Here is a 25,471-nt window from a genome sequence, read left to right on the forward strand (position 1 = left end):
TAATATTCATCAACCCAAAGTCCCGAGCAGTCCGAACCCACCGCTGGGTTCCATTCCTAAAACGCAATGATCAGTATCGATTTTGGGGTTTCTCGGCGCTGCATCGCTTAAGGTAGATAGAGCAAGTGTAATGTCGTACGCAGTTGCAATGGCATAGCATCCATCGCCGGAAACTGCTTGATAAAACTGTGTGCAATCGGAAGTAATTCCACTCTGGACAGCGGCAGATGTTGTGACGGATGCAACAGTACCATTTGCCGTCGATGTCGATGTTGATGTCGCGGTGGAAACAAAAGCACTGTAATCAGTATGGAAAAGGGGGAAAGTAGCTTCGGTTCCAGGCAAAGTGAGAGCAAAATTGGTGGGACAATACTTTGCTTTGGGCTCATGAAGACATAATTGCCAGATTCCGCCACAGTGACAGGCCAGAACGGAATCTCGTCGATAGTGAAGGGCGAGACGGTGATTGTAGTGGTCTTGGTCAATGTGGACTCATCAGAGCTTGATGCAATAGTAGTCGTGTATTCTGGCCAGCTGATTGTCACGGAGGTCGAAAGTGGGTATGGAGGAAGAATTAGAGTGCAGGGCGGCTCGCAAGAGATGTCTTGGCTTGTGTTTGTCCACAGGTCAGGTCCGATATAGATATCTTCACTTCCTCCATTGGAACCGTCGTCGCCGGGAAACACGACAGTAGCTCCGGTAAGGCCATCTGTCAGAGATAGAAGTGTTAGAGCCCAAACTTTTTCCAAGATTGATCTTAAATGTGTTGACTTACTGGTTGCTGTTCCGTCAACGTCTAAGCTGACAACCAAGACCATTGTTCTGCAATACCAGATTAGCTCATTGCTATCGTTATCTTCGAAAGCAGAGTATAGCCTACCCTCCAAGACAGAGGGAATTCGCGAAGTCCAACTTAGCCTGAAGCGAAACCCAGTTATCGTAGCTCACCCATTGACTCCCACAAAGGGTCACGATTTGAACTGCCGCTGTCTCATCATATGTCTGAGTGGCACCGCGCGTCTCATCCTTCAAGATTGCTTCAATTTCTGAGAATGAAAGCGTACCAGCACTGTCTGTACACTCACCCGCATTCCCTGTTTAGTGTGTTGTTAGAAACTGTGCGTGGTGTGACCTAGTGTACTCGAGGTATATACGTACCAACTGCCGAGAAAGGATATCCTGCAGTGACACATGACGTATCATTGAGCGTGAAGCCTAAAAGAACTCCAAGTTAGCAGTGCCTGTGGTTTTTTTCCACCTCGAAAGATACTTACTTCGGCCATAGAGTCCCAGACCCATCGTAATTTGCGAGGGAGGAATGTCATTCCGCCACAAAAGATCTATGGCTGATGTAATTTCAGTAAGATTGGTGTGTGCGTTAACGATAGATCCAATCTAAGGGTCATCTGCATCCCATCCACCATCTTATTTGAAAACACAGTTAGTCTGGCATTTTAGAAAATAATCTCCTAACTTACGAAGGTCGTATGTCGTCATGTTGAACTAAAGGCGCGTTAGAAGTCCGGGAATAAGAGTCGTTCTGTGAAGCTGAAAGGACTCACCCAGTCGACACTATTTGCCATCTCCACGATGTCGAAATTCTGGAGATACCAGTAGCTACTTGGTAAGGTAATACTTAAGCCGTAGTCGTTATCTGCGCTATCAAGAGCATCGCGAAGATTTGTCAAGAAGGTTGGGTAGTTGTCATAATCGGCATCTGATCCATAATCGGCATCTGATCCGCCGCGGTCAGAGTCAACTGGGTACTCCCTTTTTCATCTTTTGTTAGTCCGGGTATTTTGAAAGACGGGGTAGGGGGCATCAATACTAATCTAAATCCACGCTATCGAATCCGTATGTGAATCATATTATTGGCTTTGCTAGGTCTCAATATTTAAGAGAATTAATTACAGGCACCATCCGGCGACCAAACACTAATATCTACAGTAACTAGAGAGCACTATCCCGCCACCCTATCGATGGCTTACTATCCTAAACGCGTGGCTGCAGTTGCCCTAGAGTCAGCAACGAAAGCTATCAAAAATACGGATAGCTATGCCTGGTTTGCCACCGCTATATATCTTGATCAATATGACTGGTCGCGAATGGTATGCGCTCAGAGCACCAGTACATCAACCGTCGCTAAGCGATCGAAGAATCAAACCAGCACCAACACGCCTCTTATGCGAAAGTAAAACTTACAGACGTTGCTCCCTCGTCTATTCGCTAAATCGCAGGATGATCTTGATCTAGCGTGAGCAATGCTTGCTATGCTGTATTTCCAAAGCGGCATTCGAGGAAGCGCTGGCGGAGGCGCTATAGATAAGCGCTGAGGTTGATTTAGGAGTTGTCAAGGTGTCCTGGATGCAATGTTATAGAAGCCGAGTTTGGTTCAAATGTTGATAAATATGCGTGTCCATCAATTCTGCTCTCTATCTATCTTGTATATGCGCCCTCTCCTTCCCGAGGTCTGTTTCCACCTTCAAATGTTATGTCCTGCGAGACATCTCCCGGGTGACTTTGATGTGCCCGAGTAATCTTAAATCGAGTGAGCATAAGCCTCTTTAAGAGTCTGCTTATTATTCTGCAAAAATTTCGAACAAAAATGGGGGTCATCCAGTGCAACCTGGTCTACCATAACTTTTTTTCTTATAAATCGGGAAAATCTTCGAAACACTCTGGTGGCAATTTCCCGAAGCTAGGAAAAAGAGACCCTGGTACGCAATGCTCCGATACGTAGTTCTCCGGAAAATCGTGAACCACCTCCAAGAATGAAACATGTATGGATTCATGCCCGATCATCCCAAGATCCTCCAATTTGCCAAAGAAATCCCCCATGACGTCCGAGACTAGCCTCCCGCGTGCATTATACCTCCTCGTCTTTTCTTTAAAGATCCGTTCCCCTTCCATGTTAAAAAACTCGATGAACCAAACCAACCGCTTCGCAGTGATCCCCTGATACTCACAGGTCCCCTCTTTCCACATTACAGGAAAGTTGGTTACGAGCGCTCCCCAGGGATTTTCAGGTAGGTTTTCAGGTTCAATGTTAAAGCAAGGTAGTCCTCTAAACTTTTCAATAGAGGAGATAGTTTTCTGATCTAAGTCGGTAGGGAAATAGATTGTTAGGACCTCATAAATTGTTTGTGGAAGAGATATTGAGTTGGCGACTATGATATGTCCAATAGGATTTAGCAGCGGGGCAACTTCTTGGCTCCATGGGCGAGATGCAAGAGCTTCATTAAGTGTGAGTGAAAGTTTCGACGTAAGGAATTCTTCCCTGTCTCTGTTGCTTCTCCACTCTAGTAGTTCGTTAATATCTGGATATTTAGAAGATAGTATAGCATTTTTTCACGTCGAGGGGGCAAAACGGCTTACCGATAATCAACCACTCAATATCACTTAGCCCATGTGGACGGCCTCGGGCGATACCGATGCATTCACGGAGTTTTTGTATCTCTTGGAGGATGGTAAAGATTTCGTCGCTATTAGGGATGACACCATTGGATGGATCTTTAAGCGATATCCATTGTAGATATCCGGGTGGCATTTTCGCTAGAGATGGACTTTTGCCGTTTGTTTTCGCGATAGTGTTGTTTACGGCGGGCAAATGTTTCTGTTTCTTTAATACGCGTTTCCTTATGGTCTTCTTAGGCTTCACTACACTGGCACGTGTGGCCGATCGGGTAGTAACAGCCATTATGTGGCAAGTCAAAAAGGCGGTGCCAAACAAAAATTAAAGGTTGAGGAATATTAAGGGGAAAGGACTCAGGGGTATCGGTAAAATGTCACTTTGCCCTTCGTGGTGATGCCAAGATATTGGAGCCTTATGCTCTAGGCATAAAGGCAGACAGGAGTAGGCCTGTCCGGTCGGATACGTGACCCATAAATGCAAAGGGTGAGGGTATATAACTCTCGAAGAAAAAGGCCTCTTCTAGGAAAAATTCACAAGAAGGTAAAGTATCACTGTGATCGGGGGTCTTTTGCACAAATCTAGGGCGACCTCCAAGGCAGGCCGCGACCGAGCAATCGACGGAACCAACGGCACCGCAGCCACTCCGAACCTCAAACCGACCAATCAGAGTACCAGCGTCAGACTCGCAGGAGCAAGAGAGGGAAGCAGCGCAGGTGGCAGATTAGAGAGACGCCAGAGAAAGAACCCACCAGAACCGAGCCTACAGTATTTCACATGCGAGCGGCCCACCCCATCAAAGTTTGAAAATTCAAACTAGCATAATTCAATCAAACACACATCATATTAAATATCTAAGCTATTCAAATCAAATTTGGACAATGCGTTCTCTTACGCCCCTGAATATTGCACTCTGAGCATCTTGGTGGCGCCCTAGGTCTCCAGATGTTGGAGGAGGCGAATATTGTATTGAAGATCATTCTAATATTGTTAATAAAGGCCGAGGGGATCATCTCAAAGAACGTCTCACGGAAGAATTGGCAAATAACCTAACTGTGATTAGTGCTTTTCACGAGGTCAAGCTTTCCAATCGGAAGAAAATTGTTTGTTTCATTTTTTCATATGAGATTGTGAATTCTGAATTGTGCCGCTCTTTTGTTCCATCTTACACTTTAAATAAACTCGCCAGCTCATGACCTTGAAAGGAGAATCGAAATTCAAACCGACGCCATCCTCCAATGCATTGGCTGGGCAATTGCTTGATCGCATTATTGATAGCCATGACGAAACTGAAAGACGTCCCTCGTGTTGTTCTAATCGGGAAGTGAGGTGATGGGACGTGGATTCTTCCCACCAAACTCTCTCTTCTTCTCATCCTTACTCTTGTATAATGAACTGCTCAGTGATTCTGAGAACCCTCATAAATTCAGCAACAACGTGTTTGATACAGGCGCTACGCTTTGTGATTTGGTAAGAGATCTTAGCCCCATTTCGTAGAAGCTAGCACAGAGTCCTAGCCCTTGTTGTTGATATGTCATATGCACAATTCACAGCATGACGTTACGCAGGGCTGAAATATTTGGAATGCCTGTACGATGCGGCTTGGTTTACATGTTTCCTTTTGATCGTATTTCAAGACTATCTGCTCCTTATGTAGAGACATTCCAACTCAAAGGGTATCCGAACTCTGGCAATTTGTTGTGGTTTAGCTCTTGGACTTTCTCACAATTGATCTTTCATAAGCATTCGATCAATTTTCTACCTCTTTATCGACTACTCGGTTCAAGATGTTCATTCTACCAGATTTATACCTCACTGGCGTGAGCTTAGCGCTACAGACACTAATTCCGACAATAATCCTCATCACGACGCGCAAGGAATCAATGCTTCGATACCTCACAATCCCATGCATGATCTGGAACTTCAGTTGCAGTTTGCGCCCGATGAATCCCTACTGTCAAATATTCGCTTTTATCACTGGTCCAATATTTATGGCTATTCCTCAAGCCGCCACAATCTTGTTGATCCACCCTCTGGATGCGAATGACCTCATCCGCGAGAATCCAGGGCGTACAAAAAAACTCATTGGACTTTGTTACTACGCATTCGAGCAGCAATCTGAGCCTCGTGCTATTGGAACTCCTCGACAGGTGAAGGGTCTTCATCCACACCCCGCATATTACTACGATGCCAAGAAAGGCACCACCGTCGTTACCCGGGGTTCCTTCTTGTTGCGGCAGTTCGCTGTTTTGGTCTGGCAATATGCTATACTTGATATGGCTCAGTATGCTGCCCACCACAAGCCAGTGAGACTTGTGATTGATGATATATTCACTGAATTTGAGGGGAACGTGCCTCTTGGTATCTGGGTTGAGCAGCTTACAGAGAATTTACTTTCTTGGTTTTTGATTGCTCGTATATGCATTGATTCCCGATACCGCATGGCCTCGATCTTACTTGTGGGGTTGGGGATTAACTCTCCTCAAGACTGGCCACCGTTGTTTGGAAGGATGTCTGATGCTTATACGTTACGAAACTACTGGGGGTGAGAAATATTCTTTTACTTCTTCGTGTTCAAACGAACAACAAATATCCGAGCCGATTTTCTAACAGCATATAGGACTTTTTGGCACCAGGGCCTACGCCAGCCGCTCACGTCAGTCAGCAACTTGTTCACACGTGATATCATGCATCTCCCCAGACCATCGGTTCTCGAACGATACACGAACATATTTCTTGTATTTCTCGGGTCAGGTGCACTTCATCTGACGATCGACGTAGTCATGGGTATTCCCTTCCAGTGCTCTGGCGCAATACTATTCTTCACGAGCTTCGTTTTGGGATATATGATAGAAGATGGTGTGCAAGCTCTTTACAAGCGAATGAAAGGTCCTGACGCACAGACAGGTTCTAAATATAAATGGATTGTTGGTTACTTGTGGGTCGCTTTATGGTTGGGTATATCGTCAATGGTGTATACGTTCCCAGGTTCGCAAGGCATTCCCCCACACGAGCTGAAGACGGTCCCATTTAGCGTATCCGACCGCATTGGGATTATGCCTGTGGCCGGAATTACGTTTATCGGCGGCTTTGCTTTGCTCTTCGGGTTGAAAGCCGAGATATGAACACAAGTTGTGGAATGAAATCATACTCCATAAAGATGAAAATGTGCAACCGATTAGATGATGGCGTTTACCCAGTGTCTAAGCCGAGCACTATTTTTTGGCAAGTGATGGGCATTTCAGTGAGATGTCTTTCCTTCAGATACATTCACCGATCCGCCTTCCACGCTTCCGTCGTTGATCCGCCAGCTGGTCATGACCAAAGTCATCATTTGAGGGGCCTTAGAGAACAATTACCTAAAAGAAATTACTAATGATCGTATTTCAAAATACTATGGTCATAGATAATGAGTAGTGGTGTAATGAATAGACTCGAAAGCTGATGGAGGCCACCCGTAGACCCACCTGGCCCATCAGGCCTTTACTGATCCGAGACTTAAACAACAGGGATTAATCTGGGTATTCAAGACCCAAGCTACAGAAGTCATCTCATATTACTGGAGGAGTTTCGGTGAGTATTAGAAATGCGAAACCAACGGTAAGCTCCGAAACTACCATGTGCTGGCCTTGAGACAGATGATGCATACGGCGACGTACGCAAATATCGTATTACTTGCAGTATGCTTCTAAATCCAGAGGTCCAAACAGCCCGCCTTCTAGTGGCAATTTTGTTGTTACTATTGTTATATTGTTTCATACAACTTATGACAGAGCGGTGCGTATATCGGGTTCGACTGAGCCAGCATACCATTAACATTATTAATTGATCGCTTAGCCCCAATCCAAACTCATAAATACATGTCAATGGTCGCCTAACTTCTTCTATGATAGGCCAGTATTCGGACGTGGGGCTAAAAGCAACGAATTGCGGGGTTCGGGATAAGCTGCACCGCCAACCGCAGCCTTGGGCCCCCGTGCCCCCGCGTGACTCTATAGTTCGTCGATCGACTATATTTAGCTGGCTTATACCTCCGGAGCCGGGGCACACCCTTGGACATCCATATAAGCTGATGACCGGAAAAATCATACGAGGCTCTCAGCCTCGTTGTCTCTTGTTTATAGTTTTCCTATAGGTTGGTGTAGACTCGGCGAGCGGAAATTGTCTCATCTACTTGATGTTTCAACGTCACTGATCGTTATTCGTATACCTATGCAAGGCCAGCCATGAGAATTAGGATGACGATCTTTAAGGCTGTGAAAGGCTGCGAGTGTTTGAGATGTTGGTGGAATTGGAATATAAAAGGGCCTTGGGATCCGGTATTTGAAGTATTCATTCAGATCAGCAAGTACAACATCATCAATCAACCAGTCTCAGATTCACATTATTATACATCTCTCATACATTCAAAATGAAGTTCTCCGAGATTCTGGCTTTCTCTGTGGCCTTCGCCACTGCTTCCGCAGCCCCCACAAAGCGTACTGATACCGTCGAAATCACCTTCCATGGTGCTGCCGGTGCCCAGTTCACGCAGAGCTTCCCTACGGACGACACCGCTACTTCCATCTGTATGTTTATGCTGGCTAAACCAAAGGTCTTAAGGTGCTAACTGCTGCAGACAACCCCCTCAGCATCTCCAAAATCTCATCTAACACCAATCTTGTTGAGTGCTCATTCACTGGCGTGGACGGCAGTTTCACAACCGTCGATGGTGCTGTTTCCAGTGACGTTGGACCTCCTCAGACCCAGGTCTCTGGAACATGCGTTAAACTGCCATCCCGACGCCGCCGCAGTCACGATGTCGTGATTACATTCATTGGTGCTGCTGATGCGCAGTTCACGCAGAGCTTCCCCATCGACGACACCGTTCAGAGAATCAGTAAGTTCAGGCCCGGCACTAAACTTCATTGTGCATGCTAATTTGTTTCAGGCAACCCTCTGAGCATCTCCCACATCTCAAACAGCGATGACGGTGTCGAGTGCTCTTTCACTGGCGTTGACAACAGCTACACCGTTGTAGATGGCGCTGTTGAGGTTGACGTTGGACCCCCTCAGACCCAGGTTTCCGGACGGTGCTTCGAGCTACCCACCCCGGCCCGTCGCTCATATGGTGCTAAGGTTACCTTCATTGGTGCTGCTGATGCGCAGTTTGTTCAGTACTTCCCCCTTGATGGATTGACCTATGATATCTGTATGTCTTCCCCTATGACTAAAATTTGGATGAACAGAAATACTAATTCGCTCTTCTAAAGCCAACGTTCTGAGCATTTCTCACATTGAATTGGACAAGGCGGGTGTTACTTGCACATTCGATGGTGTCGATAACTCTGTTACCTCTGTCACTGGTCCTGAGACTGTTGATGTTGGTCCTCCTCAGACTCAGGTCAAGGGTACCTGCTGGGCCTACTAATTGCCCTTCAGTCGAGGAGAGGCATAGAATTGGGGGGTTTTGACACTCAGACTGTGTTATTTGGAGGAAAATCATTTGCATTGAAATTGGACACTCCTTAACGTTTAGATAAATCGTTTGGCTATTGAATTGACATTCTGTTTGACATTTTATATTATTGGCGCAGTAAGGTAACACTGAGGAGGGTCCAAATGGTCCTGGACTCTGATGGTAATTTATGTGTAACCTTTACTAAGAAAAAGGAAAGTTGCAATCAGCATATTGAGCTGACAGGGCTGTCGTGGGTAGTGAAGAGACACAATAAGGCCACCAAGGCAAGACAGCTTCCCTGATATAAGCCACTGGCCTGTTTCTCATCTAGGAGAACGCCTGCTTATACTTCAACAAGGCTTCCTGGAAGGGAACAGGCTTTCTCCCAGTAAGACTTTCAACGGCATCACTAGTCTTGGCCATATAACCCTTCGCGACCATCTCACCACAACACAAAAGGTCATCCACGCAGAGTTTCATGGGGAGGGGCGAAGGCTCAGACACAGAAGTAGGCAGTCCAAGCTTAACCCAATACTCCCTCAACTCATCATCCGGCAAATCAATAAACTCTCCCTGGCCACCAAGATTCTCACAGATCCACTCAAAGACCTGCTGATCGGTGACAGCCTCCGGGCCGGTAACATCAACCACAGTGTTCGGCTTACCCTTGCCCAAAAGAAGAGCAGCATGCACCCGCGCACAGTCCTCCCGAGCAACATAAGCACCCGCGACCCCATGCGAATTAAAAATCCACTTATTCCCACAGAACTTCCAGGAGGGAGCAAAGAAGCTGGGAATATTATCAATATACAGATAATCGCGCTGAATATTGTATTCCAGTCCGGATGCCCGGATCAACGCCTCAGTCTGTTTATGATCCCGAGGTAAAAAGGGCATCTCCTGCACCGGGGCAGGGTCATCAGCGCCCACGAAAGAAGTATAGCAGATCCGGCGCACACCACATGCTTTCGCGGCGTTGATCACGTTTTGCGCTTGTTCGTGTCGACGACCGAAGGCCCAAGTTGAGATCAGATTTACAGCTTCGGCGCCGGCGAAGACGCGCTCCAGGCTGCTTACGTCGTCATAGCTGGCTGAGGTCACCGTTGCTCCTTTCTCTTTCCAGGATTCGAGAGTTGCAGCGGGTATCCTGTTTGGGTCAGATGTGGTGAATACGAGGGTGGTGTTTGGTGGGGCGATTTCCAGTGCGTATGAGGCTGCGATGCTGCCAATGTTTCCACCAACACCGGTTAAGACGTATTTGGGCATTTTGACTTAGAGTGCTGCGTTAGAGGTGAGAATGACACTGAGACTTGAGACTACATCAAGTGGGGTTCTTACCGGAATCTGAAGGTTTAGTGGTTTGAGATATAAATCACTTCGGAGGGACGAGAGAGGGGTACACCAATTGATCCGGAGAGGGGTAGAATAGAAAGGCCATGGCTTATATGCGAGAGGCGCTAGTTCGCCACTAAGGTGGACATGATATTTAGCTGAAGACAGTTGAAGATCTTCATCTGAGATGGCTCCATTTGAATAATTACTGCAAAGGTGATTGCCGAGGGCGTTCGCGCTAGATCCATCGAAAGCGGGTCCCAGGGATCCAAATCGCCAGTTTGGCCAATACGAGACAAAAATGGATACAGGCCACGTCAAGTGTGGAATACCGATCCACTAAGCTAGGCCAGATTGATTCCACGCTAGAATAAGGGCTCCAAGCTATCTGCCGATTGAACAGCTTTGATAGTGCACTATTTGGTCAAAATTTGGAACGATCACAATCAGACTGATAGCGATCATGAAAAAGTCGCAATTTCATCAATTAATCTATCATTATGTGCCTCGAGTTGCTATTCCCCATGTTTGCCTGGGTTTTGATTTCATATGCCTGAAGTGAGCTCGGCAAATGTGGTTGACTTGGGTTCGATGCTTTCGTAATGACTCTCAACCTCTCGAGCTAAAATTGGAACAAAATACTCAGAGCGTGAATTATAATCCATACTACCTTTGGAAGGTACATGGAATACAATCCAAGGTTTCTAAGGCTGACACTAAATAAAAAAAGATTGCATAGATTGATTGGTCGCCCAGAAAGACAAAATATATATTTCTCCATGGGTTGGAATTGGGTTGGAAGTGAATCTCAAAAAAGGTTAATGTATCGATCCATGGATGGATATCAAACGTTTAACGTTTATTGTTAGATGCGATACCTAAAATACAAATGTACGATCGTGGCCTTCCTGGGCAGTGATACTACAGCTGCCGGGTGTACGATCTCATTTCAAGGTTGGAATGCGGCAGTCCAATGTGGAGCAGAGAGGTATGCGCTGCCCAGGTGATTGGCTATTCGTAACAAAGCAAGTTTAAATACCCTAATTGGTTTGTATAGTTTGGCTGGACTTATAATATGGCTGATTCTTTGATCTTTTGTGCTGGTAGTGATGGACTGGTTTGCACAGAAAGTTTCGTTTGTTAGTATGCATATGCATCCATCTTAGGAAAGAGCGATTTTCAAGTATAAACCCCTCTCTTTTTCCGAATCCAACCTTTCTCTTTCATTATTCTCGTCTTCTTGTGTCTTCCCCTCATTCTTTCCCTTGGAATCATCAAAGACACTAGGAGAACTTTGTATTGCGTAATCATCGATATAATAAACATCGAAAGTCGCTTTAAAACAATTCATCGTTACAGTCCAAATATTATGAGTCTCTTTCTATTTCTACCAGGATTCGACAGGGCTGGAGTAATGTTGGCGATTCGAGCTCCCTACGGGCCTTAGGGGAGGGGGAGGTGCAGAGGAGTATCCGTCGGTGACGCGTTCGAGGCTGATTGCAAGTCGATCCTTATCCTAGAAGGAATCAGACATATTTGAGATGCGGGCGAGTTGAAGTATGATCATAGATAGTATAGGAGTGAAGTAATGGTGCTGGATATCAGGAGTTAGCAGGACCCGGTCAAGGCCGGGAATCGATAATGATAGACTTGAATGTCAATCCGATCGCGTCATACGTCGGGTAAACGCTCTCTCTTCCAATCTAGTTTCCGGATGCGGTATATGATAGTTTCGCGCTTGGCATGATCTATTCCGGTACCCAGTCCCCGGGCGCAGATGCCGCCAACTTTGGCAGACCGAACATGTCCGAGAGATCGGGGTTCGCAGGTCATGATGAGAAAATTGACCGACATCGGGGGACTCCGAAGGTTTTAATATCAAAGAAAGGACAACGCGTAGTTGAACTGCAGGAGGTATGCAGGTAAAAGCAAACATGCAAGCCCCAACGCCCCAGATTAGAAACCCACCCACGAACTCCAAACTACCGCTACGGACCCTGGCATCATGGAGATGAGCATAACCAATGAAGTAGCCGGGTTTCCAGTCGGGGTACTAATGGCTTTACAACACTAGATCTACGGTATCAGTAGATCCGGGGATGGACCCGATTGTCCAATAAGATTGTCAACGGTGATCTCCGCTTCCACGAGGATGGAGTAAGCTGCGGGTTTTGCGGACAAGATCTGGAGACTGCCCCGATGATCTGTTATCTGGGGGCTAAACTATGCATGCATGCTAGCATGTTCTCCTGATTTGGGAGCGGCTGAACTACTCGATCAAGGTGGCTCCGACAGTCAGGCCTGGTTGTCTACAGTCCGGTCTGGATTCTTTGATACGAGGGCTACGGTTGGAGGTCGGGGGATAACAAGTTATGGACGAAGCTTTGTCCCCGTTACATCCGAATTGAGTTATACATGTGCTTCCCCCGCACGAACTCGGTGGGACATGTGGACATGGGTAGGAGTTGGGGATACGCACATCGGCGGCTCCCGTGGTACTATGACGAAAGCTTAATTTGGATATGCAAGTGAAGCTTGAAACTGGGATATCAAAACGTCAGGGGATGAAGTGAAGTGGGTTCACGGATGGATCATGATAGCTGACACAGAAGTTGGGAAGGAACAGAGATACGTATCAGCGCACGGGTCTTATCGGTGGTCCGACCGGCCAATGGCGGGTTACTGATGGAAGCGAGCAGTGAAACCTCGGACTGCTGATAAGCCGGGATCCACCTTTGTCCTCTGATTGGTGCTTGTCATGTGTCGGACGCACTGCAGGGCTTGTCATTTGCTTCTTTCTGGAAATTCTCTGATGGGGCCCCACGCGACACTTCCCGGCCCTATCTTCTTCCCTTGCCACTGCGCTGCGCGGGTGGGGCGACGCGCACTGGAAATTTTGTTCGCGACCTATATTAAAAGGATGGTCCTGCCAGTGGATCGAAAAAAAAAAAAGAAAGAGAAACATGTGGATTTGGGCCGGTCAACACGCATCATTTATCTCTTGATTGAGTTGCCTGAGCTTTAAGAGCTCCTAGGATTCCTCTTCTACTCTCTTAATTTTAGGTCCCAGACCCTTTTTTTCTCCGAATCGAAAATCGGTGAACGAGGCTACAGAGCCCCAAAGCTATCAGCAATGCCCTCCAAATTTGGATTCGGATCCCGCGGGAATGCCGATGTCGAGAAAGGCCCTCAGGTCGACAATGCCTACGAGAGCCATAGCAACGACACCACTTACGACAATGTTCGGGACAACGTTAGCGATGGTGCTGTGCCCGGCGAGAGCTTCGAGTACGGTGACTCGATGTATGCGCGGCTGCAGCGTCTGGCCGGCAAATTGAATGTCGAGCAGCGTGGTATTGAGCGTGTGCCGGAAAATGAGCGGACGGATACTTCCTACTTGAATATTGGTAGCATGGTGTGTTCTGCAAATCTTGCGATGAGCCCGTGGGCTTCCCACTGACCAACCCTAGTGGTTTGCTGCCAACATGGTCGTCAGTTCCTTCGCCATTGGTGTCCTCGGAAAGACCACTTTTTACCTAGGCTTCGTGGATGCCATCCTCGTGTGCCTGTTCTTCAACTTGCTCGGTGTCATGTCCGTTTGCTTCTTCTCCTGCTTCGGACCCGCATTCGGTTTGCGCCAGATGGTTCTGTCCCGTTTCTGGTTTGGATGGTGGCCTGTGAAATTCAGTAAGTCATGGCATGGAAATCCAGTGATGGCAGTCGCGCAGTCGCTAATTCGGTTTTTTCCATAGTCGCCATCCTCAATGTCATCGCCTGTGTCGGTTGGTCTGCTTCCAACGCCATTGTTGGCGCGCAGCTTCTCAACGCTGTGAACGGAACTGTCCCCGGTTACGCTGGTATCCTCATCGTTACCTTCTGCACCCTGTTCATCACCTTCGCCGGATACAAGGTCGTTCACGCATACGAGTTCTACAGTTGGATCCCAACCTTCATTGTGTTCTGGATCGTGGTGGGCTGCTTCGCCCACTCGGGTGATTTCATCAACCTCCCCATGGACGTCGGCATTTCGGAGTTGGGCGACTGTCTGTCCTTCGGTTCGACCATCTACGGTTTCGCGACAGGCTGGACCAGCTACGCCGCCGATTACACTGTCTACCAGCCCTCGGACCGCAGCCGCCGCAAGGTTTTCCTCTCCACCTGGCTCGGTCTGATCATCCCCCTTATCTTCACCGAATTCCTCGGTATCGCCGTCATCACCGCCATCGAAATCAACGGTGGAGACAACAAGTACATGAGAGGTTGGGAGGCCTCCGGCAACGGTGGTTTGATTGATGCCGTCCTCGAGCCCCTCGGTGGATTTGGCAAGTTCTGCCTTGTCATCCTGGCCCTCTCTATCATCGCCAACAACTGCCCCAACATCTACTCCGTCTCCTTGACCCTCCAGGTCCTCGGCCGCTGGACCCAGCGTGTTCCCCGTTTCGTCTGGACCTTCCTCGCCTCATGTGTCTCTCTCGCCATTGCCATCCCCGGCTACTCTCACTTCCAGACCGTCTTGGAGAACTTCATGAACTTCATTGCCTACTGGCTGGCTATCTACACCGGCATCAGCGTTGCCGATCACTTCATCTTCAAGCGTGGTTTCGGCGGTTACGCCGCGGAGAACTATGACAAGCGCGAAAAGCTTCCTTACGGTATTGCCGCGAGTATTGCCTTCTGCTTCGGTATTGCCGGCATGATTACTGGTATGAGTCAGACTTGGTGGGTCGGTCCCATTGCCAAACACGCTGGTGCTTTGCCTTACGGTGGTGATGTCGGTTTCGAGTTGGGCTTTGCCTTCTCGTTCGTCGTTTACTGTGCGCTGCGTCCTCTTGAGATCCGTTATTTCGGTCGGTAGATCGAATTTGTTGTATATGATATTTTAGGAGCTGGATTGTGGTTTTCAGTATTATTAGGTATAGATATTGTGCATATCCCTGATGCATTTGTGAATAAATATAATTGAACTTGCATTAACATTTAACATTTGAAGAATATTGAGTCCCACGTAGCCAATTACCATTGAAGGACCGTTTACCTTATTTCCTTCCAAGGTTCGCGCGGTTCTCGGTGTCTGCCGAAACGCCAAGACCTGCGCCATTTTCGCGTTTTCTATACGAGTCTTATAAACGACGCCTCCTTTGAATAATCATCTCAGAACTTCAGGCATCCACAATGTACCGATCATGTCAAATACCAAAACTACTCCATAATACTCACCGACTATATCCCTCTATACATAAGATTCGCCCCTTTTCCAAGATCCCTTCTGCACAAGCCTGTCAGAAACCATCGAATCAAGACAATACTCCAACCCCGTCATCCAACATCTTCATCTTGAATCGCACATTCTGGTCTTGCAGGTCAACATGGAAAAGAGCCCGAATCAACACACTCCGCTGTCTACTTGGTTGCACAATTGGTGATTTCTCTGCTATGTGGACACTGCAATCTTTGTACCCTGAGCTAGGGATGAATACCATCATGCTTGTCTCTAGTTCGTGAACCTCCCCCATATCAACAATTGAGCTTCCTCAGATTAATGTTCAATAGTGGCATCCGGCATCACTTCATCCATAATCTTGGAAACAGTCCTACTCAAACGCGGCGCAGATGCCTTATCGTGGAGTAGAGCTGCGCGTACAGCTATGGGTATGAGTATGGTTTCTATGATTGCGATGGAGATAGCTGAAAATGCAGTGGATTATCATCTTACGGGTGGCATTGTGGCCTTTGATGATCCGAGGTTCTGGGTTGCGGCGGTGGTTTCTGTTGGTGCAGGATTTCTGGCTCCGCTGCCTTATAATTATGTGCGGTTAAGGAAATATGGGAAGGCTTGTCATTGAAACTTTTGGTATAGATGCCATTGTGAGACTGGAGCTAGTTATCCGGTTTTATATCGCATTCGGATAGTTGGATCTGTTGACTGATTAGGTGACGGGCCAGCGCTTGACTCGAAATGAGAGACTTGTCTTCTTATCTGCTGCCTCTTCGTCCCCTCTCCTCCATATGCTCTCTCAATATCGCCTGATATAGATTTATCCTCTCAATTAATCCCCTCTGTTCTCTCTCTTCTCTCTGGCCTCTCCATACGACCTGATCTGCTTTCATTCTCCTCTCTTTCCGCGCTAGCTCTGTATACGTCGCTGTTGTTGTCCTCTCCTTGCTCAGCATGGGTTGCTAACAGGGCCATGACGCTTGAAGTCTTACTTCAAGAGAAGAAAAAAGGAGAAACAAGAGACAAACTAATATTATCGAACCACCCAAGACTCTAGCCCCGATGGAGGAATATGCTACTTTGAAGTACTACTGGGAATGTGGAAGATTGTTGGCAACGTATCAACGTTCACGAAATTCAGGGATGAGGACCACCGTACTATAATAATAAGGGTGGGCAGATGTTCACCTCTGTCCCGCTCTGGCCGACTTATTCCGGCCGAGCCATCCCACATCTGCCGTGCATCCTAAGCCCTCCCCACATAGGGTCCGCGAGAGACTACGGGATCAAAAGGCTTGACGACCCCTTCCTTAATTCTCCATGACCGTCTTGCCGATAGGATCTGGGCCCTCGAATAGGCCGCACCCGGTATCCCGTGGGTGGATACGGATGGCGTCATTGGTTCTGGCGAGCACTCGGTGTTTGACAAGGAGCACTCGGTCACTGTTTGCTTTGTCCACGCGGTAGACGCCAGGAAGAGTGATCATGACAAGAGTGCCTAGTCGAGTGCTCTCTGGGAGATCGCGCACCAGTTCCTCCTTGACTTGATAGCGTGTCTTGAAATCAGTTACCTGAAACTCCTCCAGGAATTTCAGCCCTGCAGTTTGCCCAAACCGATACCATCTCCACTGGTACCTCGTGCCGGAGCGTTGTATCTCAGTCGCGAGCTGTGCGGCAGGTATGATCACATGATCCAAGAGATTGCGGAATCTTTGGTCCCAGATGTCGCCCTGAATTTCCATCATCATGCGGAGTATTTCCTTGATCATGGACAGAGTGTAAAAGCAGCCCGAGGAGAGTTGTGCTTGAAAATTGGGAGACTGCATCCAAGCACGAACCGACTCGACTTGCCAGAGACTAAGAGAGACGGCGCCTGAGAAAGGTATAAATTAGTGACTAGTGAAAAGACAGCTCCAAGGGATTGGTCTTACTTTTGTACGGTTGAACGAGCGAGATACTGTTCTGAAGCTGGCGTAGAACAAGTGCCTGATCCGGTAACATGCCAGCAACTGCGTTTAAAAACAGCATCTTTAAGAGGACGGCCATGATTATGGCTGAAACCAGCTCCGGATTCGTTCCCTTGAAGTACATATTAAAGGTGGTATTTCCGGGTTGAATAAGGCAATTTGCTGCCAGGTATTGGGAGATCGAGGGCCATTTTTCGGAAAGATCGGTTCCAATGGGCATGATGGTGAGTGCCCAAGCCTCGAGGCTGTCATAGATCTTGTTGAGTCTTGTTGTCAGCGATGCATCATTGATCGCACCAGAGTTGATGATTTGCACCGCTTGGTTCACATTACTAGCGCTTTCAACTTCCAAGAACTCGATCCGTTCCTGGGCACGCTTGAGCTCGGCTTCTGTCTCAGTGTGCTGGACTTGAAGGCTTTCGTACATCCGATGAAGGACATCGATTTCATGGTGAATAACGTCCAGAGATCCCGTAAACTTCCTATGGCTCTGATTGACATTGAATTTTGCCTCTGCCATTGTGCAGACCTCGTTCGCCGGAGCGAAAGCTTTGAATGCTAGACGATTGAGGTGAATATGCAACCGAAGCTGCAGTTCCCCCGGTGAAAGTGTGGACAAGCTCGATGGTCGATCAGGGGAGCTGAAACTGCTGGAAATGCGCTTGGCGCGTCAAAAGGAAACCGTGGGCTGTTGAATTAGAAGGATGATGGAAAGAGAAAGTTGGATAGGTGAAGTGCCATGTTGTGATTGCTATCTACCGATACGTCACTTGCTTCGATGGCCCGCTAATCCAGAATGGTCTCTATCATTGAGAGTTATGGGTATGGGTTGCTGCCGATAAGTCACTTCTTGGAAGTCTCGGTAGCCCAGCATGGTCTTCGCCATTTGAAGTATATCGAATATGAAACACTGCCTTTCAACTTTCATGGTCTTGGTTTAATGTGTACAATGGCTGTTTCTGCCCTGCCGAGTCTTCGAATGTGACTACCAAGACAGGTGATACACCGCGATTGACGCTTTAGCTCTAGAGGAGCATTGTAAGCATTGCAGTTTTCTGGGATCTGCCGAGAGTCCCAAGGCCTGCACGGAGCCTAAAAGTCGAGTATATTCAGGCTTTCATGGCCTACTTCAAGACAATGCGAATGGACTTCGAATGATCTTGCGTCAATGAGACTGATTTATCATCATCGTTCATCGGTCTGGACCCCGAAAACCCAAGAAAAGAGACCTCAGCTATAGAGCATGCAGCTTGGGGCCATTGCCCAGAATTCACAGCTTGCGAACATGGTCATGTCTTTGCAGCCAACATGATCCATGCAGCTTGACTGTAGGATGTGGTTTTTGTGGTACTGAAGGGCGACTGTGACATTAGCTTATCGCAGCGGACGCATCGGACTGAAGGTACGAAATTCTAAAGAATTCAGGTTCAGAAAACAAATCAACGAGGTTGTTACGATGCGCGCTAGTATCTATACGGTAGACAATTGGTTTGTGGTGTTTGTTCCAGAAAACGAAGCTCTCATCACGTGTCATATTCCAGCCACAAACTGCGCCACAGGAAAATCGCCGCGAATAATGAAATCCACAACGGACTCGCCTGTGAAAGAAATCCCAGAAATTCAGCTTTCGCCGCAACACATCACAACCACACACCATGTCTCGACTTGGGAAGTGAGTAATGACCCCAGGACTAATCCCCGAGTTTTTCTCTAACAATCGATTTTCAAAATTTCCAGCCGCGCCGACTGGGCCGACGACGAGGAGTTTGACGACCCCTCCGCGCTCCCCGCGCAAGAAGTGATCACCAACAAAGATGGCACCAAGACCGTTATCTCCTACCGCTTCAACGATGACAACAAGAAAGTGAAGGTTACCCGCCGCATCAAGACCACCACCGTTCGCGAACACGTCAACCCCCAGGTCGCAGAGCGCCGGTCGTGGCCCAAGTTCGGTCTCGAGAAGGGACACCCCCCGGCCCTACTTTCGATACTACCTCCGTTGGCGAGAACATGATTTTCCGTCCCAGCATCAACTGGAAGGCACAGGCTAAGGAGGCTGAGAAGGATGGCGGCGAGAAGGGCAGCATGAAGGACCAGCTCAAGGACAAGAAGGTCAAGTGTCGTATTTGTTCCGGAGAGCACTTCACAGCCCGCTGTCCCTTCAAGGATACTATGGCTCCCGTCGAGGAGGCTTCTGGTGGTGCCGGTGTGGATGCGGACGACAAGGAGGCTGGCGGTCTCGGTGCGGGCAAGTCCAGCTACGTGCCTCCTCACATGCGGAATGGCGGTGCTGCTGGCGGCGAGAAGATGGGTGGACGTTTCGAGAAGGACGACCTTGCGACTCTGCGTGTTACAAACGTACGTTATCTATGGTTCCTAGACTGGATGCATCGCGTTTCAGATGGCTTTTTTTTTTCTCGTTCTGTTCTAACGAATTTTTCTACAATAGGTCAGCGAGTTGGCAGAGGAACAAGAGTTGCGGGATCTCTTCGAGCGGTTCGGTCGTGTTACCAGAGTTTTCCTTGCCCGGGACAGAGAGACCCAGCGGGCCAAGGGCTTTGCTTTCATCAGCTACGCGGATCGGGGCGACGCCGCGGGCGCCTGCGAGAAACTGGACGGCTGTACGTATACACCTGAGCTTGGGTATGGATATAATGGGATGCTAACAAGTTCTCTCTTTAGTCGGTTACCGCCATCTCATTCTTCACGTCGAGTTCGCCAAGCGGTCTACTTAAAATCGTTTCTCGCTTTGTCACGACATTTCTTCTTTCCCCTTTTTCTTTTCAGGCGAGCCTAATTATCGGCTGATGCTCTTCTCTTTTGTACTGTATGATCGATAATGATGATTTTCGAAAAAGACAACCACCATGTCATTTACATGCATCAGTCTATACAAAAGCAATGGTTTAGAAGAGTTTTGCATGATTGCTATGTTTAGATTGCTACAGCCCAGGCTGTGGCAGCAGATCCGTTTCCAATGTTCAGCTGTCTATCCAGACTCCGAGTCTCTTCTCCAATCAATATACTGCACGAAGTGTATGTCAGATACCACATAGGGCAAGCATCACTATCCTCCAATGACCAGGATAAAGTTGATCACCCGCCATAATTTGCTCAGCGCAAGGCTGGAAAGGTAATGAAGATCCGTATTGAGACAGCCCCTGGGTCCTGTCATCTGTCAGGATGTACACCAGGCCCCAACGACAGAGCCACCTGAACACACAGCAGTTCCTATTCCCTGCCATTCCAGCGTCAGACGTGTACCTTTGAACCCGTTCCTAAAGCCGAATCCCGAAGGTACACATCTATACTTGACCTTGACCGTGACTAGACCGGAGAAGACTAAACCTAAAGCCCAACGCCTAAAGGCGGAATTGAAGACTCGGGAAAACTCCAAAGTCACACCCGCATCACAGATCCTGCACACAATTGCAACAGCATGCAGATGTAGATCTCCAGCGTAGCCTATAATCTTGTCCTCCTGTAGCAGTGAACACAAAAATCGCCAGTCTTAATTTCCCGCACGTAAATTGTGTTGCATCGTGCTGCATCGGTGATCCATTTAGGAAGGAGACCCAGGACGAGCAGGGTTAGAATGGAAAGCTTACTTGCGACTAGCGTAGGCTGTCAAAAACCTTCCAGTCTTGACTCCGAGTGGCTTGCTGAGCCGCTGACGAAACAGATATATGCTTTCCAGGACAGGGGATTGAAAAAAACCATACAGATACCCTGGAGGTTAGGAATAGACCTAAACTTTCCTTGTCCGTTTTTGTTAGCTCTTCTCTTCCCTGCTGCTTTCTGACTATCAATAGGCCACCGGCATTTGGAGCACCTCCTAACTCCTAGCCCTAGCACCTAATCCCCGTTGCTGTTGCCGTTGCTGTTGCCGTCATGCTGTATGACAGGCCCAGTACATCTGAAAGGCGTTCGTGAAGTTTCAATGACCCAGTGCCATTCATCGCACATCCACGTTGTGGCGGCCTGTCATATTCGGCATCTGCGGGCCCGTAAGACGCAAGCGAAGCAAATTCGACTAAAAGGGTATTTCTTCACGGGTCGCGCTCTTGACCTCGTGTCGATGAGCAGGTTTTTCTCTTGGCTTTTTCTCCGTGTGACGGAGCCTCGCTCTCGAATTGGCTGTTGCTGTTGCCCGGGATGGCCGGCGATAGCTGATTGACACGGCATCAGGGAGAAACCTACACGTAGAGAATACGATATGCTTTCTTGTTTCATTTGTTTATCATCAAGGTTTTGGAGGCGTATCTCCAACAAGGCTGAAGTCTGTTTTGGCGTGTAGTATGTTGAGAATCCCCTCGGACGACTTATCCTAGCTTTACCGATGTACCTTGGATCCCGATGCCTCGGGGAGAATGATCGTATTAGCCCCTGTCTTTTTGTCTGTCGGGGAGGTTGAGGCGGATTCTGGGTCTCCATGGGCTCGAAACTGTAGCTAGGATGTTCACGATCATCTTACGATCGGCACTGCCGGCTGGAGATCCCAGGTCGATCAAAGTTTCTTTTGACAGGATGGGTCGAGCTCCAATGGGAGCTCCTTTCTCCTCATACCCCCTTGTCATCTCTTGCGTAGACCTTCATATTCCCCCCACTAGGTAGCGTCTCAGGAGTGGGCTACCGACAATGGGGGTCAAGCGTCGCCCCAAATGACCACTCAATGTTTGCCATACGTACCACACAGAAACCTTGTATCCAGACATGAGCATGGAGCAATTGCTAGTATTGAGTTTGGGCTCATGAAGGGAACAATCTACGGCTCCCGAAAACAAAAAAGAGATTACCCGGGGGTATACTTCCTCTCTCTTGTGGGCCTGGGATTGGGTTGACAAATTGCCAAACGGGATCGAAGAACCAGGAAAGCTGGTCGAGTGCTCAGCCATCTTGTCTCGTTTCTGGTATAGGAAATTAGCATTCCAGGCAACTGCAGCTGGTGGAGATTGTTACTCCCCGAGTGACATCGTCTTTGTCTTAAACTTAAATATGGAATTGGAACCATGGATCATAGATGGGGGCAAAACACACCAGCTTCAATTCTCGCCGGATTTGGCCATTAGCTCCAACGGCTTCTCTCCCCGGTAAATATGTCGGGAGATTTATTTTATGATTTTAGTTTTTTTCTCGGCGCGATGCTGACAGCCCAGGGTTATGTTGCTGACGCGAGTCATTGAATGCGGATTGAAGTGCGGGATCAGATCCTAGATCAACGGGCATATTCTTGCTAGGATTGCGAGACAAAAAAACTCAGATCCAGGATATTACCGGCTATTGGTACGCATCCATGCTGAAGTTTCTTCATTGGGGCCAATGGGCATGAGAAAGGTTAAAAAAACCGCATATCATGCCTTGGGGAAAGGATGAGGTTTGCAATCCCGACCTTCGGATGAGAAAGGATTGATTACTATTTTTCCTTGTCTTTGAGGGCTGAGTCACGGTTAATTTCAGCTTGTTTTTAATTTATTTTCTTGAGCCTTCCCTGTCGAAAACCGGGCATTCGGCCGGGTGCAGTCTGGGAATTGACGCGGAACTGGACCACGGTTTATCATTTGCGCGCGCGAAAAACCAGTCGTACAGGGTTTGAAGAATCCATTTTCCCCATTCAACTTTTTCTTCCTTTGCGTTGAGATATCAATTCATCTTCGCAAGGGCTCAGTCGATTCCCCGATCGTCGCGCCAAGATCATCAACCCACTAGATCCGGGGGCACGTGCCCACGGGAAACCCTGGACACAAAGTATCCAAAAGAAACGCTAAGTGAACAGGGATTGCAATCCAGGCAGAAGTGCCAGAGGTTGTCTCAGGAGACTATGCAACGTCAAAGCCTAAACTCTCAGGTCTTTGCTCGGGGGATTTGCATAGGCCGAACCATGGTTGGATCAAGGAGTTCATACCAAAAACGACAGTCAGTGAATCCCAATCCTGAGAAACTCAAATCACAACAAGACTGTGAGTATGGAGTCAAAAAAAGAAAATTACAGTTTGAAGAGACCAGGTACCTGCAGAAACAATTATAGGGCGGGCACGGGCCAAATCTTCGAGTACGCTACTCCGCATGTTCCTAGATCGGACAATTAACACCTCGTTCTCTCTGATCCTCTGATGTATCTCATCCACAATATCCGAGCACAAAAGTGATAGCTCGGAAATGGTGGAGCTCCGGGAACGAGATTACGGGCAAGTGGAGTCCCCTCGGGTAAGGAGTGGATCGATCTTATAGCATTAGCTGAGGCAGAAAAGGAAAATCGCTAGTGGCTGGCTGGACAATGTTCTTCATTCCTGCAACGAACATCCTAGCACTAGTTAAATTGTACATTAACCCCACTATTTGACATGATTATCCTACATGAGACGTACGTAACTTAGGACCCAGCTACTTGGGTCCTTCACCGCCCCACGTGTATTGTACGGGAAACGCGGGTGATCTGCCCGTCAAAACTCAAGTATTCGTCAACCTTCGTCACTATCACTCGTCACTCATCACTCAATCACCCCATCACTGGAGGTTCCAGGCAATTTTCATGCATTTGGTACCGAGTTCGGTACCATGCAGAGTTAAGATGGTCCGTGTGGAGGTGGAAACGAGCTGCATAACATACCATCTCCTATTGCTCACCATTGGTCCCTAAAACATCGACCCAGTCTCTAATCAACCAATCATCTCCGGTCGGGTGCTTTAGCACTGCTTTCGCTTTGCCATCTGGACCAACTAGGTCAAATAGCCATCTGCAGGATGGACGATCTCCCAGCCACTAATGAAGTTTTCGTCACGATCAGACCTAGCGGTTCCACTCCTGGACTTCAGGATCGGGGCCTTTGAATCTATGATGGTACTAGTCACTCTACTTTCAGCAAAGCCCCCGATGCTACTAGGGGGTTGGTTCCTCCTTCCTTCCTTGTCTCATTTTATTAACGTGATTTTCAATTTCATTTGCTGGTTTCCTTAGTGGGTCCCCAAGAAAGCTGCTCTGCTGGAAAAAGCTACCGGGTACGGACCGCACACCACTATCCTTCCCGCTGCAGCTGTTTTGGGTCAACGGTGGAGCCGCTGTTCCTAGTTGGGGCGTGATTACATCGGTCATAGTCTCGAACGCCCGGTCCTGAGCTCCTCTCCCTCCGGGCCAATTGTCCTGGAAGGAAAAAAAAAAATGGGGGAAAGTCACTGCCTTAATCCCTTTCCCGAGATTATGTCGGTGAGAGCATTGCCAACCTGCACAATGCAGCTGGTTGGATGAATATTGCCGATCGCCTGATCTTCTCTTTTTTTTTTTAAACGCAAGAACCGTGCTTCGAGCCAAAGAGAAGGAATATCACTGGGATCACTCCGACAGGTCCTTTCTTATTCCCAGCAACTTGGTCCATTTCCTGGGAAGCATTATAGCAAAAATTATTGGCACGGACGAATGAATGAAATCTTGCAGGAAACCCACGAGCTATTGGCTTGTCGGTCCCCACAGTCTGATACATCAGGTGGGAAGGTCTGCACGGGTACATGTATGGGGGGGGGTTGATCTTCTCTATCCTAGTTTCATCTTATTTGGATTTACCTGCAGCGACCCGACTTCGGGTGTTCGCGCTGGGACACCTGACTTCATCGGGACGAGTGGAGAATACTTCCAGGGTTATTGTCATTGTAGGGCCGTATCGTGCCTTACCCACGATCGGCTGTCCGTGCAGCATTTTCGGGTCCTCCCAGGGCACGTAACATGGAGAATCTGACCAATGCCATGCTCCTTGGACAATCAAACTGTCCAAGAGCTCGGACCAATGTGATGTTACTACTGTTGGCCCACACCATAGCCTTGACCGGGACCAGGATTACACAAAATGCCTTTCTTTTTAGTTGAAATATTTATTTAATTCTAAAGAAAATCCGGATATTCTGTACTAATTATGGTTGGACCCCTTATGCAGATTAGCTGCTGCCACCCACTCTGGATACAACGTATTTCGCCCTGACAGGGACTGGCCACATCCTTCGCTCGTGGCGAGAATGTTCGGCCGATGATAGCCTGAAGCTATTTTGGTTTCTCCGGTACTGACAGCTTTGACCAGGATCGACTTGACAGGGAAACAAATATCAATTGTCTTGGTTCCTTT

The 25,471-nt window shown here is 48.0% G+C and overlaps 9 protein-coding genes across 9 annotated transcripts; 5 read left to right on the plus strand and 4 right to left on the minus strand.

Annotated features, from left to right (window-relative positions):
- Positions 1-9: 9 nt before the first annotated feature.
- N7503_001038 (glycoside hydrolase family 18 protein) lies at positions 10-1,769 on the minus strand (the record flags this gene model as incomplete). Its single annotated transcript, XM_057060599.1, has 7 exons — positions 10-372; positions 396-709; positions 776-822; positions 881-1,094; positions 1,159-1,215; positions 1,275-1,395; positions 1,563-1,769. Coding segments are annotated over 7 exons (1,323 nt in total), but the record flags the coding sequence as incomplete, so codon positions are not given.
- An 880-nt stretch (positions 1,770-2,649) lies between these two features.
- Positions 2,650-3,697, minus strand: N7503_001039 (uncharacterized protein; the record flags this gene model as incomplete). The annotated part of the gene is made up of 2 exons (XM_057060600.1): positions 2,650-3,317; positions 3,376-3,697. 2 exons carry the CDS (start codon positions 3,695-3,697, stop codon positions 2,650-2,652), a joined length of 990 nt encoding a protein of 329 aa, XP_056927523.1.
- Positions 3,698-5,352: 1,655 nt separating this feature from the next.
- Positions 5,353-6,534, plus strand: N7503_001040 (wax synthase family protein; the record flags this gene model as incomplete). Its single annotated transcript, XM_057060601.1, has 2 exons — positions 5,353-5,954; positions 6,030-6,534. 2 exons carry the CDS (start codon positions 5,353-5,355, stop codon positions 6,532-6,534), a joined length of 1,107 nt encoding a protein of 368 aa, XP_056927524.1.
- A 1,286-nt stretch (positions 6,535-7,820) lies between these two features.
- N7503_001041 (uncharacterized protein) lies at positions 7,821-8,819 on the plus strand (the record flags this gene model as incomplete). The annotated part of the gene is made up of 4 exons (XM_057060602.1): positions 7,821-7,977; positions 8,028-8,288; positions 8,340-8,600; positions 8,662-8,819. The coding sequence occupies 4 exons, from the start codon at positions 7,821-7,823 to the stop codon at positions 8,817-8,819; spliced, it is 837 nt and encodes a 278-aa protein (XP_056927525.1).
- Positions 8,820-9,176: 357 nt separating this feature from the next.
- Positions 9,177-10,115, minus strand: N7503_001042 (uncharacterized protein; the record flags this gene model as incomplete). Its single annotated transcript, XM_057060603.1, has 1 exon — positions 9,177-10,115. The coding sequence occupies one exon, from the start codon at positions 10,113-10,115 to the stop codon at positions 9,177-9,179; it is 939 nt and encodes a 312-aa protein (XP_056927526.1).
- Positions 10,116-13,314: 3,199 nt separating this feature from the next.
- Positions 13,315-15,036, plus strand: N7503_001043 (cytosine permease; the record flags this gene model as incomplete). Its single annotated transcript, XM_057060604.1, has 3 exons — positions 13,315-13,596; positions 13,652-13,868; positions 13,934-15,036. 3 exons carry the CDS (start codon positions 13,315-13,317, stop codon positions 15,034-15,036), a joined length of 1,602 nt encoding a protein of 533 aa, XP_056927527.1.
- Positions 15,037-15,353: 317 nt separating this feature from the next.
- Positions 15,354-16,024, plus strand: N7503_001044 (DUF4396 domain-containing protein; the record flags this gene model as incomplete). The annotated part of the gene is made up of 2 exons (XM_057060605.1): positions 15,354-15,675; positions 15,732-16,024. The coding sequence occupies 2 exons, from the start codon at positions 15,354-15,356 to the stop codon at positions 16,022-16,024; spliced, it is 615 nt and encodes a 204-aa protein (XP_056927528.1).
- A 682-nt stretch (positions 16,025-16,706) lies between these two features.
- On the minus strand, positions 16,707-17,883 carry N7503_001045 (uncharacterized protein; the record flags this gene model as incomplete). Its single annotated transcript, XM_057060606.1, has 2 exons — positions 16,707-17,269; positions 17,328-17,883. 2 exons carry the CDS (start codon positions 17,881-17,883, stop codon positions 16,707-16,709), a joined length of 1,119 nt encoding a protein of 372 aa, XP_056927529.1.
- A 1,077-nt stretch (positions 17,884-18,960) lies between these two features.
- tif35 (translation initiation factor eIF3 core subunit g) lies at positions 18,961-20,368 on the plus strand. The gene is given in 5 exon segments (XM_057060607.1): positions 18,961-19,035; positions 19,101-19,315; positions 19,327-19,721; positions 19,813-19,984; positions 20,046-20,368. 5 exon segments carry the CDS (start codon positions 19,019-19,021, stop codon positions 20,096-20,098), a joined length of 852 nt encoding a protein of 283 aa, XP_056927530.1. The 5' UTR covers positions 18,961-19,018; the 3' UTR covers positions 20,099-20,368.
- The last annotated feature ends 5,103 nt before the right edge of the window (positions 20,369-25,471 follow it).

This window comes from Penicillium pulvis, assembly GCF_028828015.1.
Source record: "Penicillium pulvis strain IBT 33274 chromosome Unknown contig_10_segment0_segment0, whole genome shotgun sequence".
In the NCBI taxonomy this organism is placed as follows: domain Eukaryota; kingdom Fungi; phylum Ascomycota; class Eurotiomycetes; order Eurotiales; family Aspergillaceae; genus Penicillium; species Penicillium pulvis.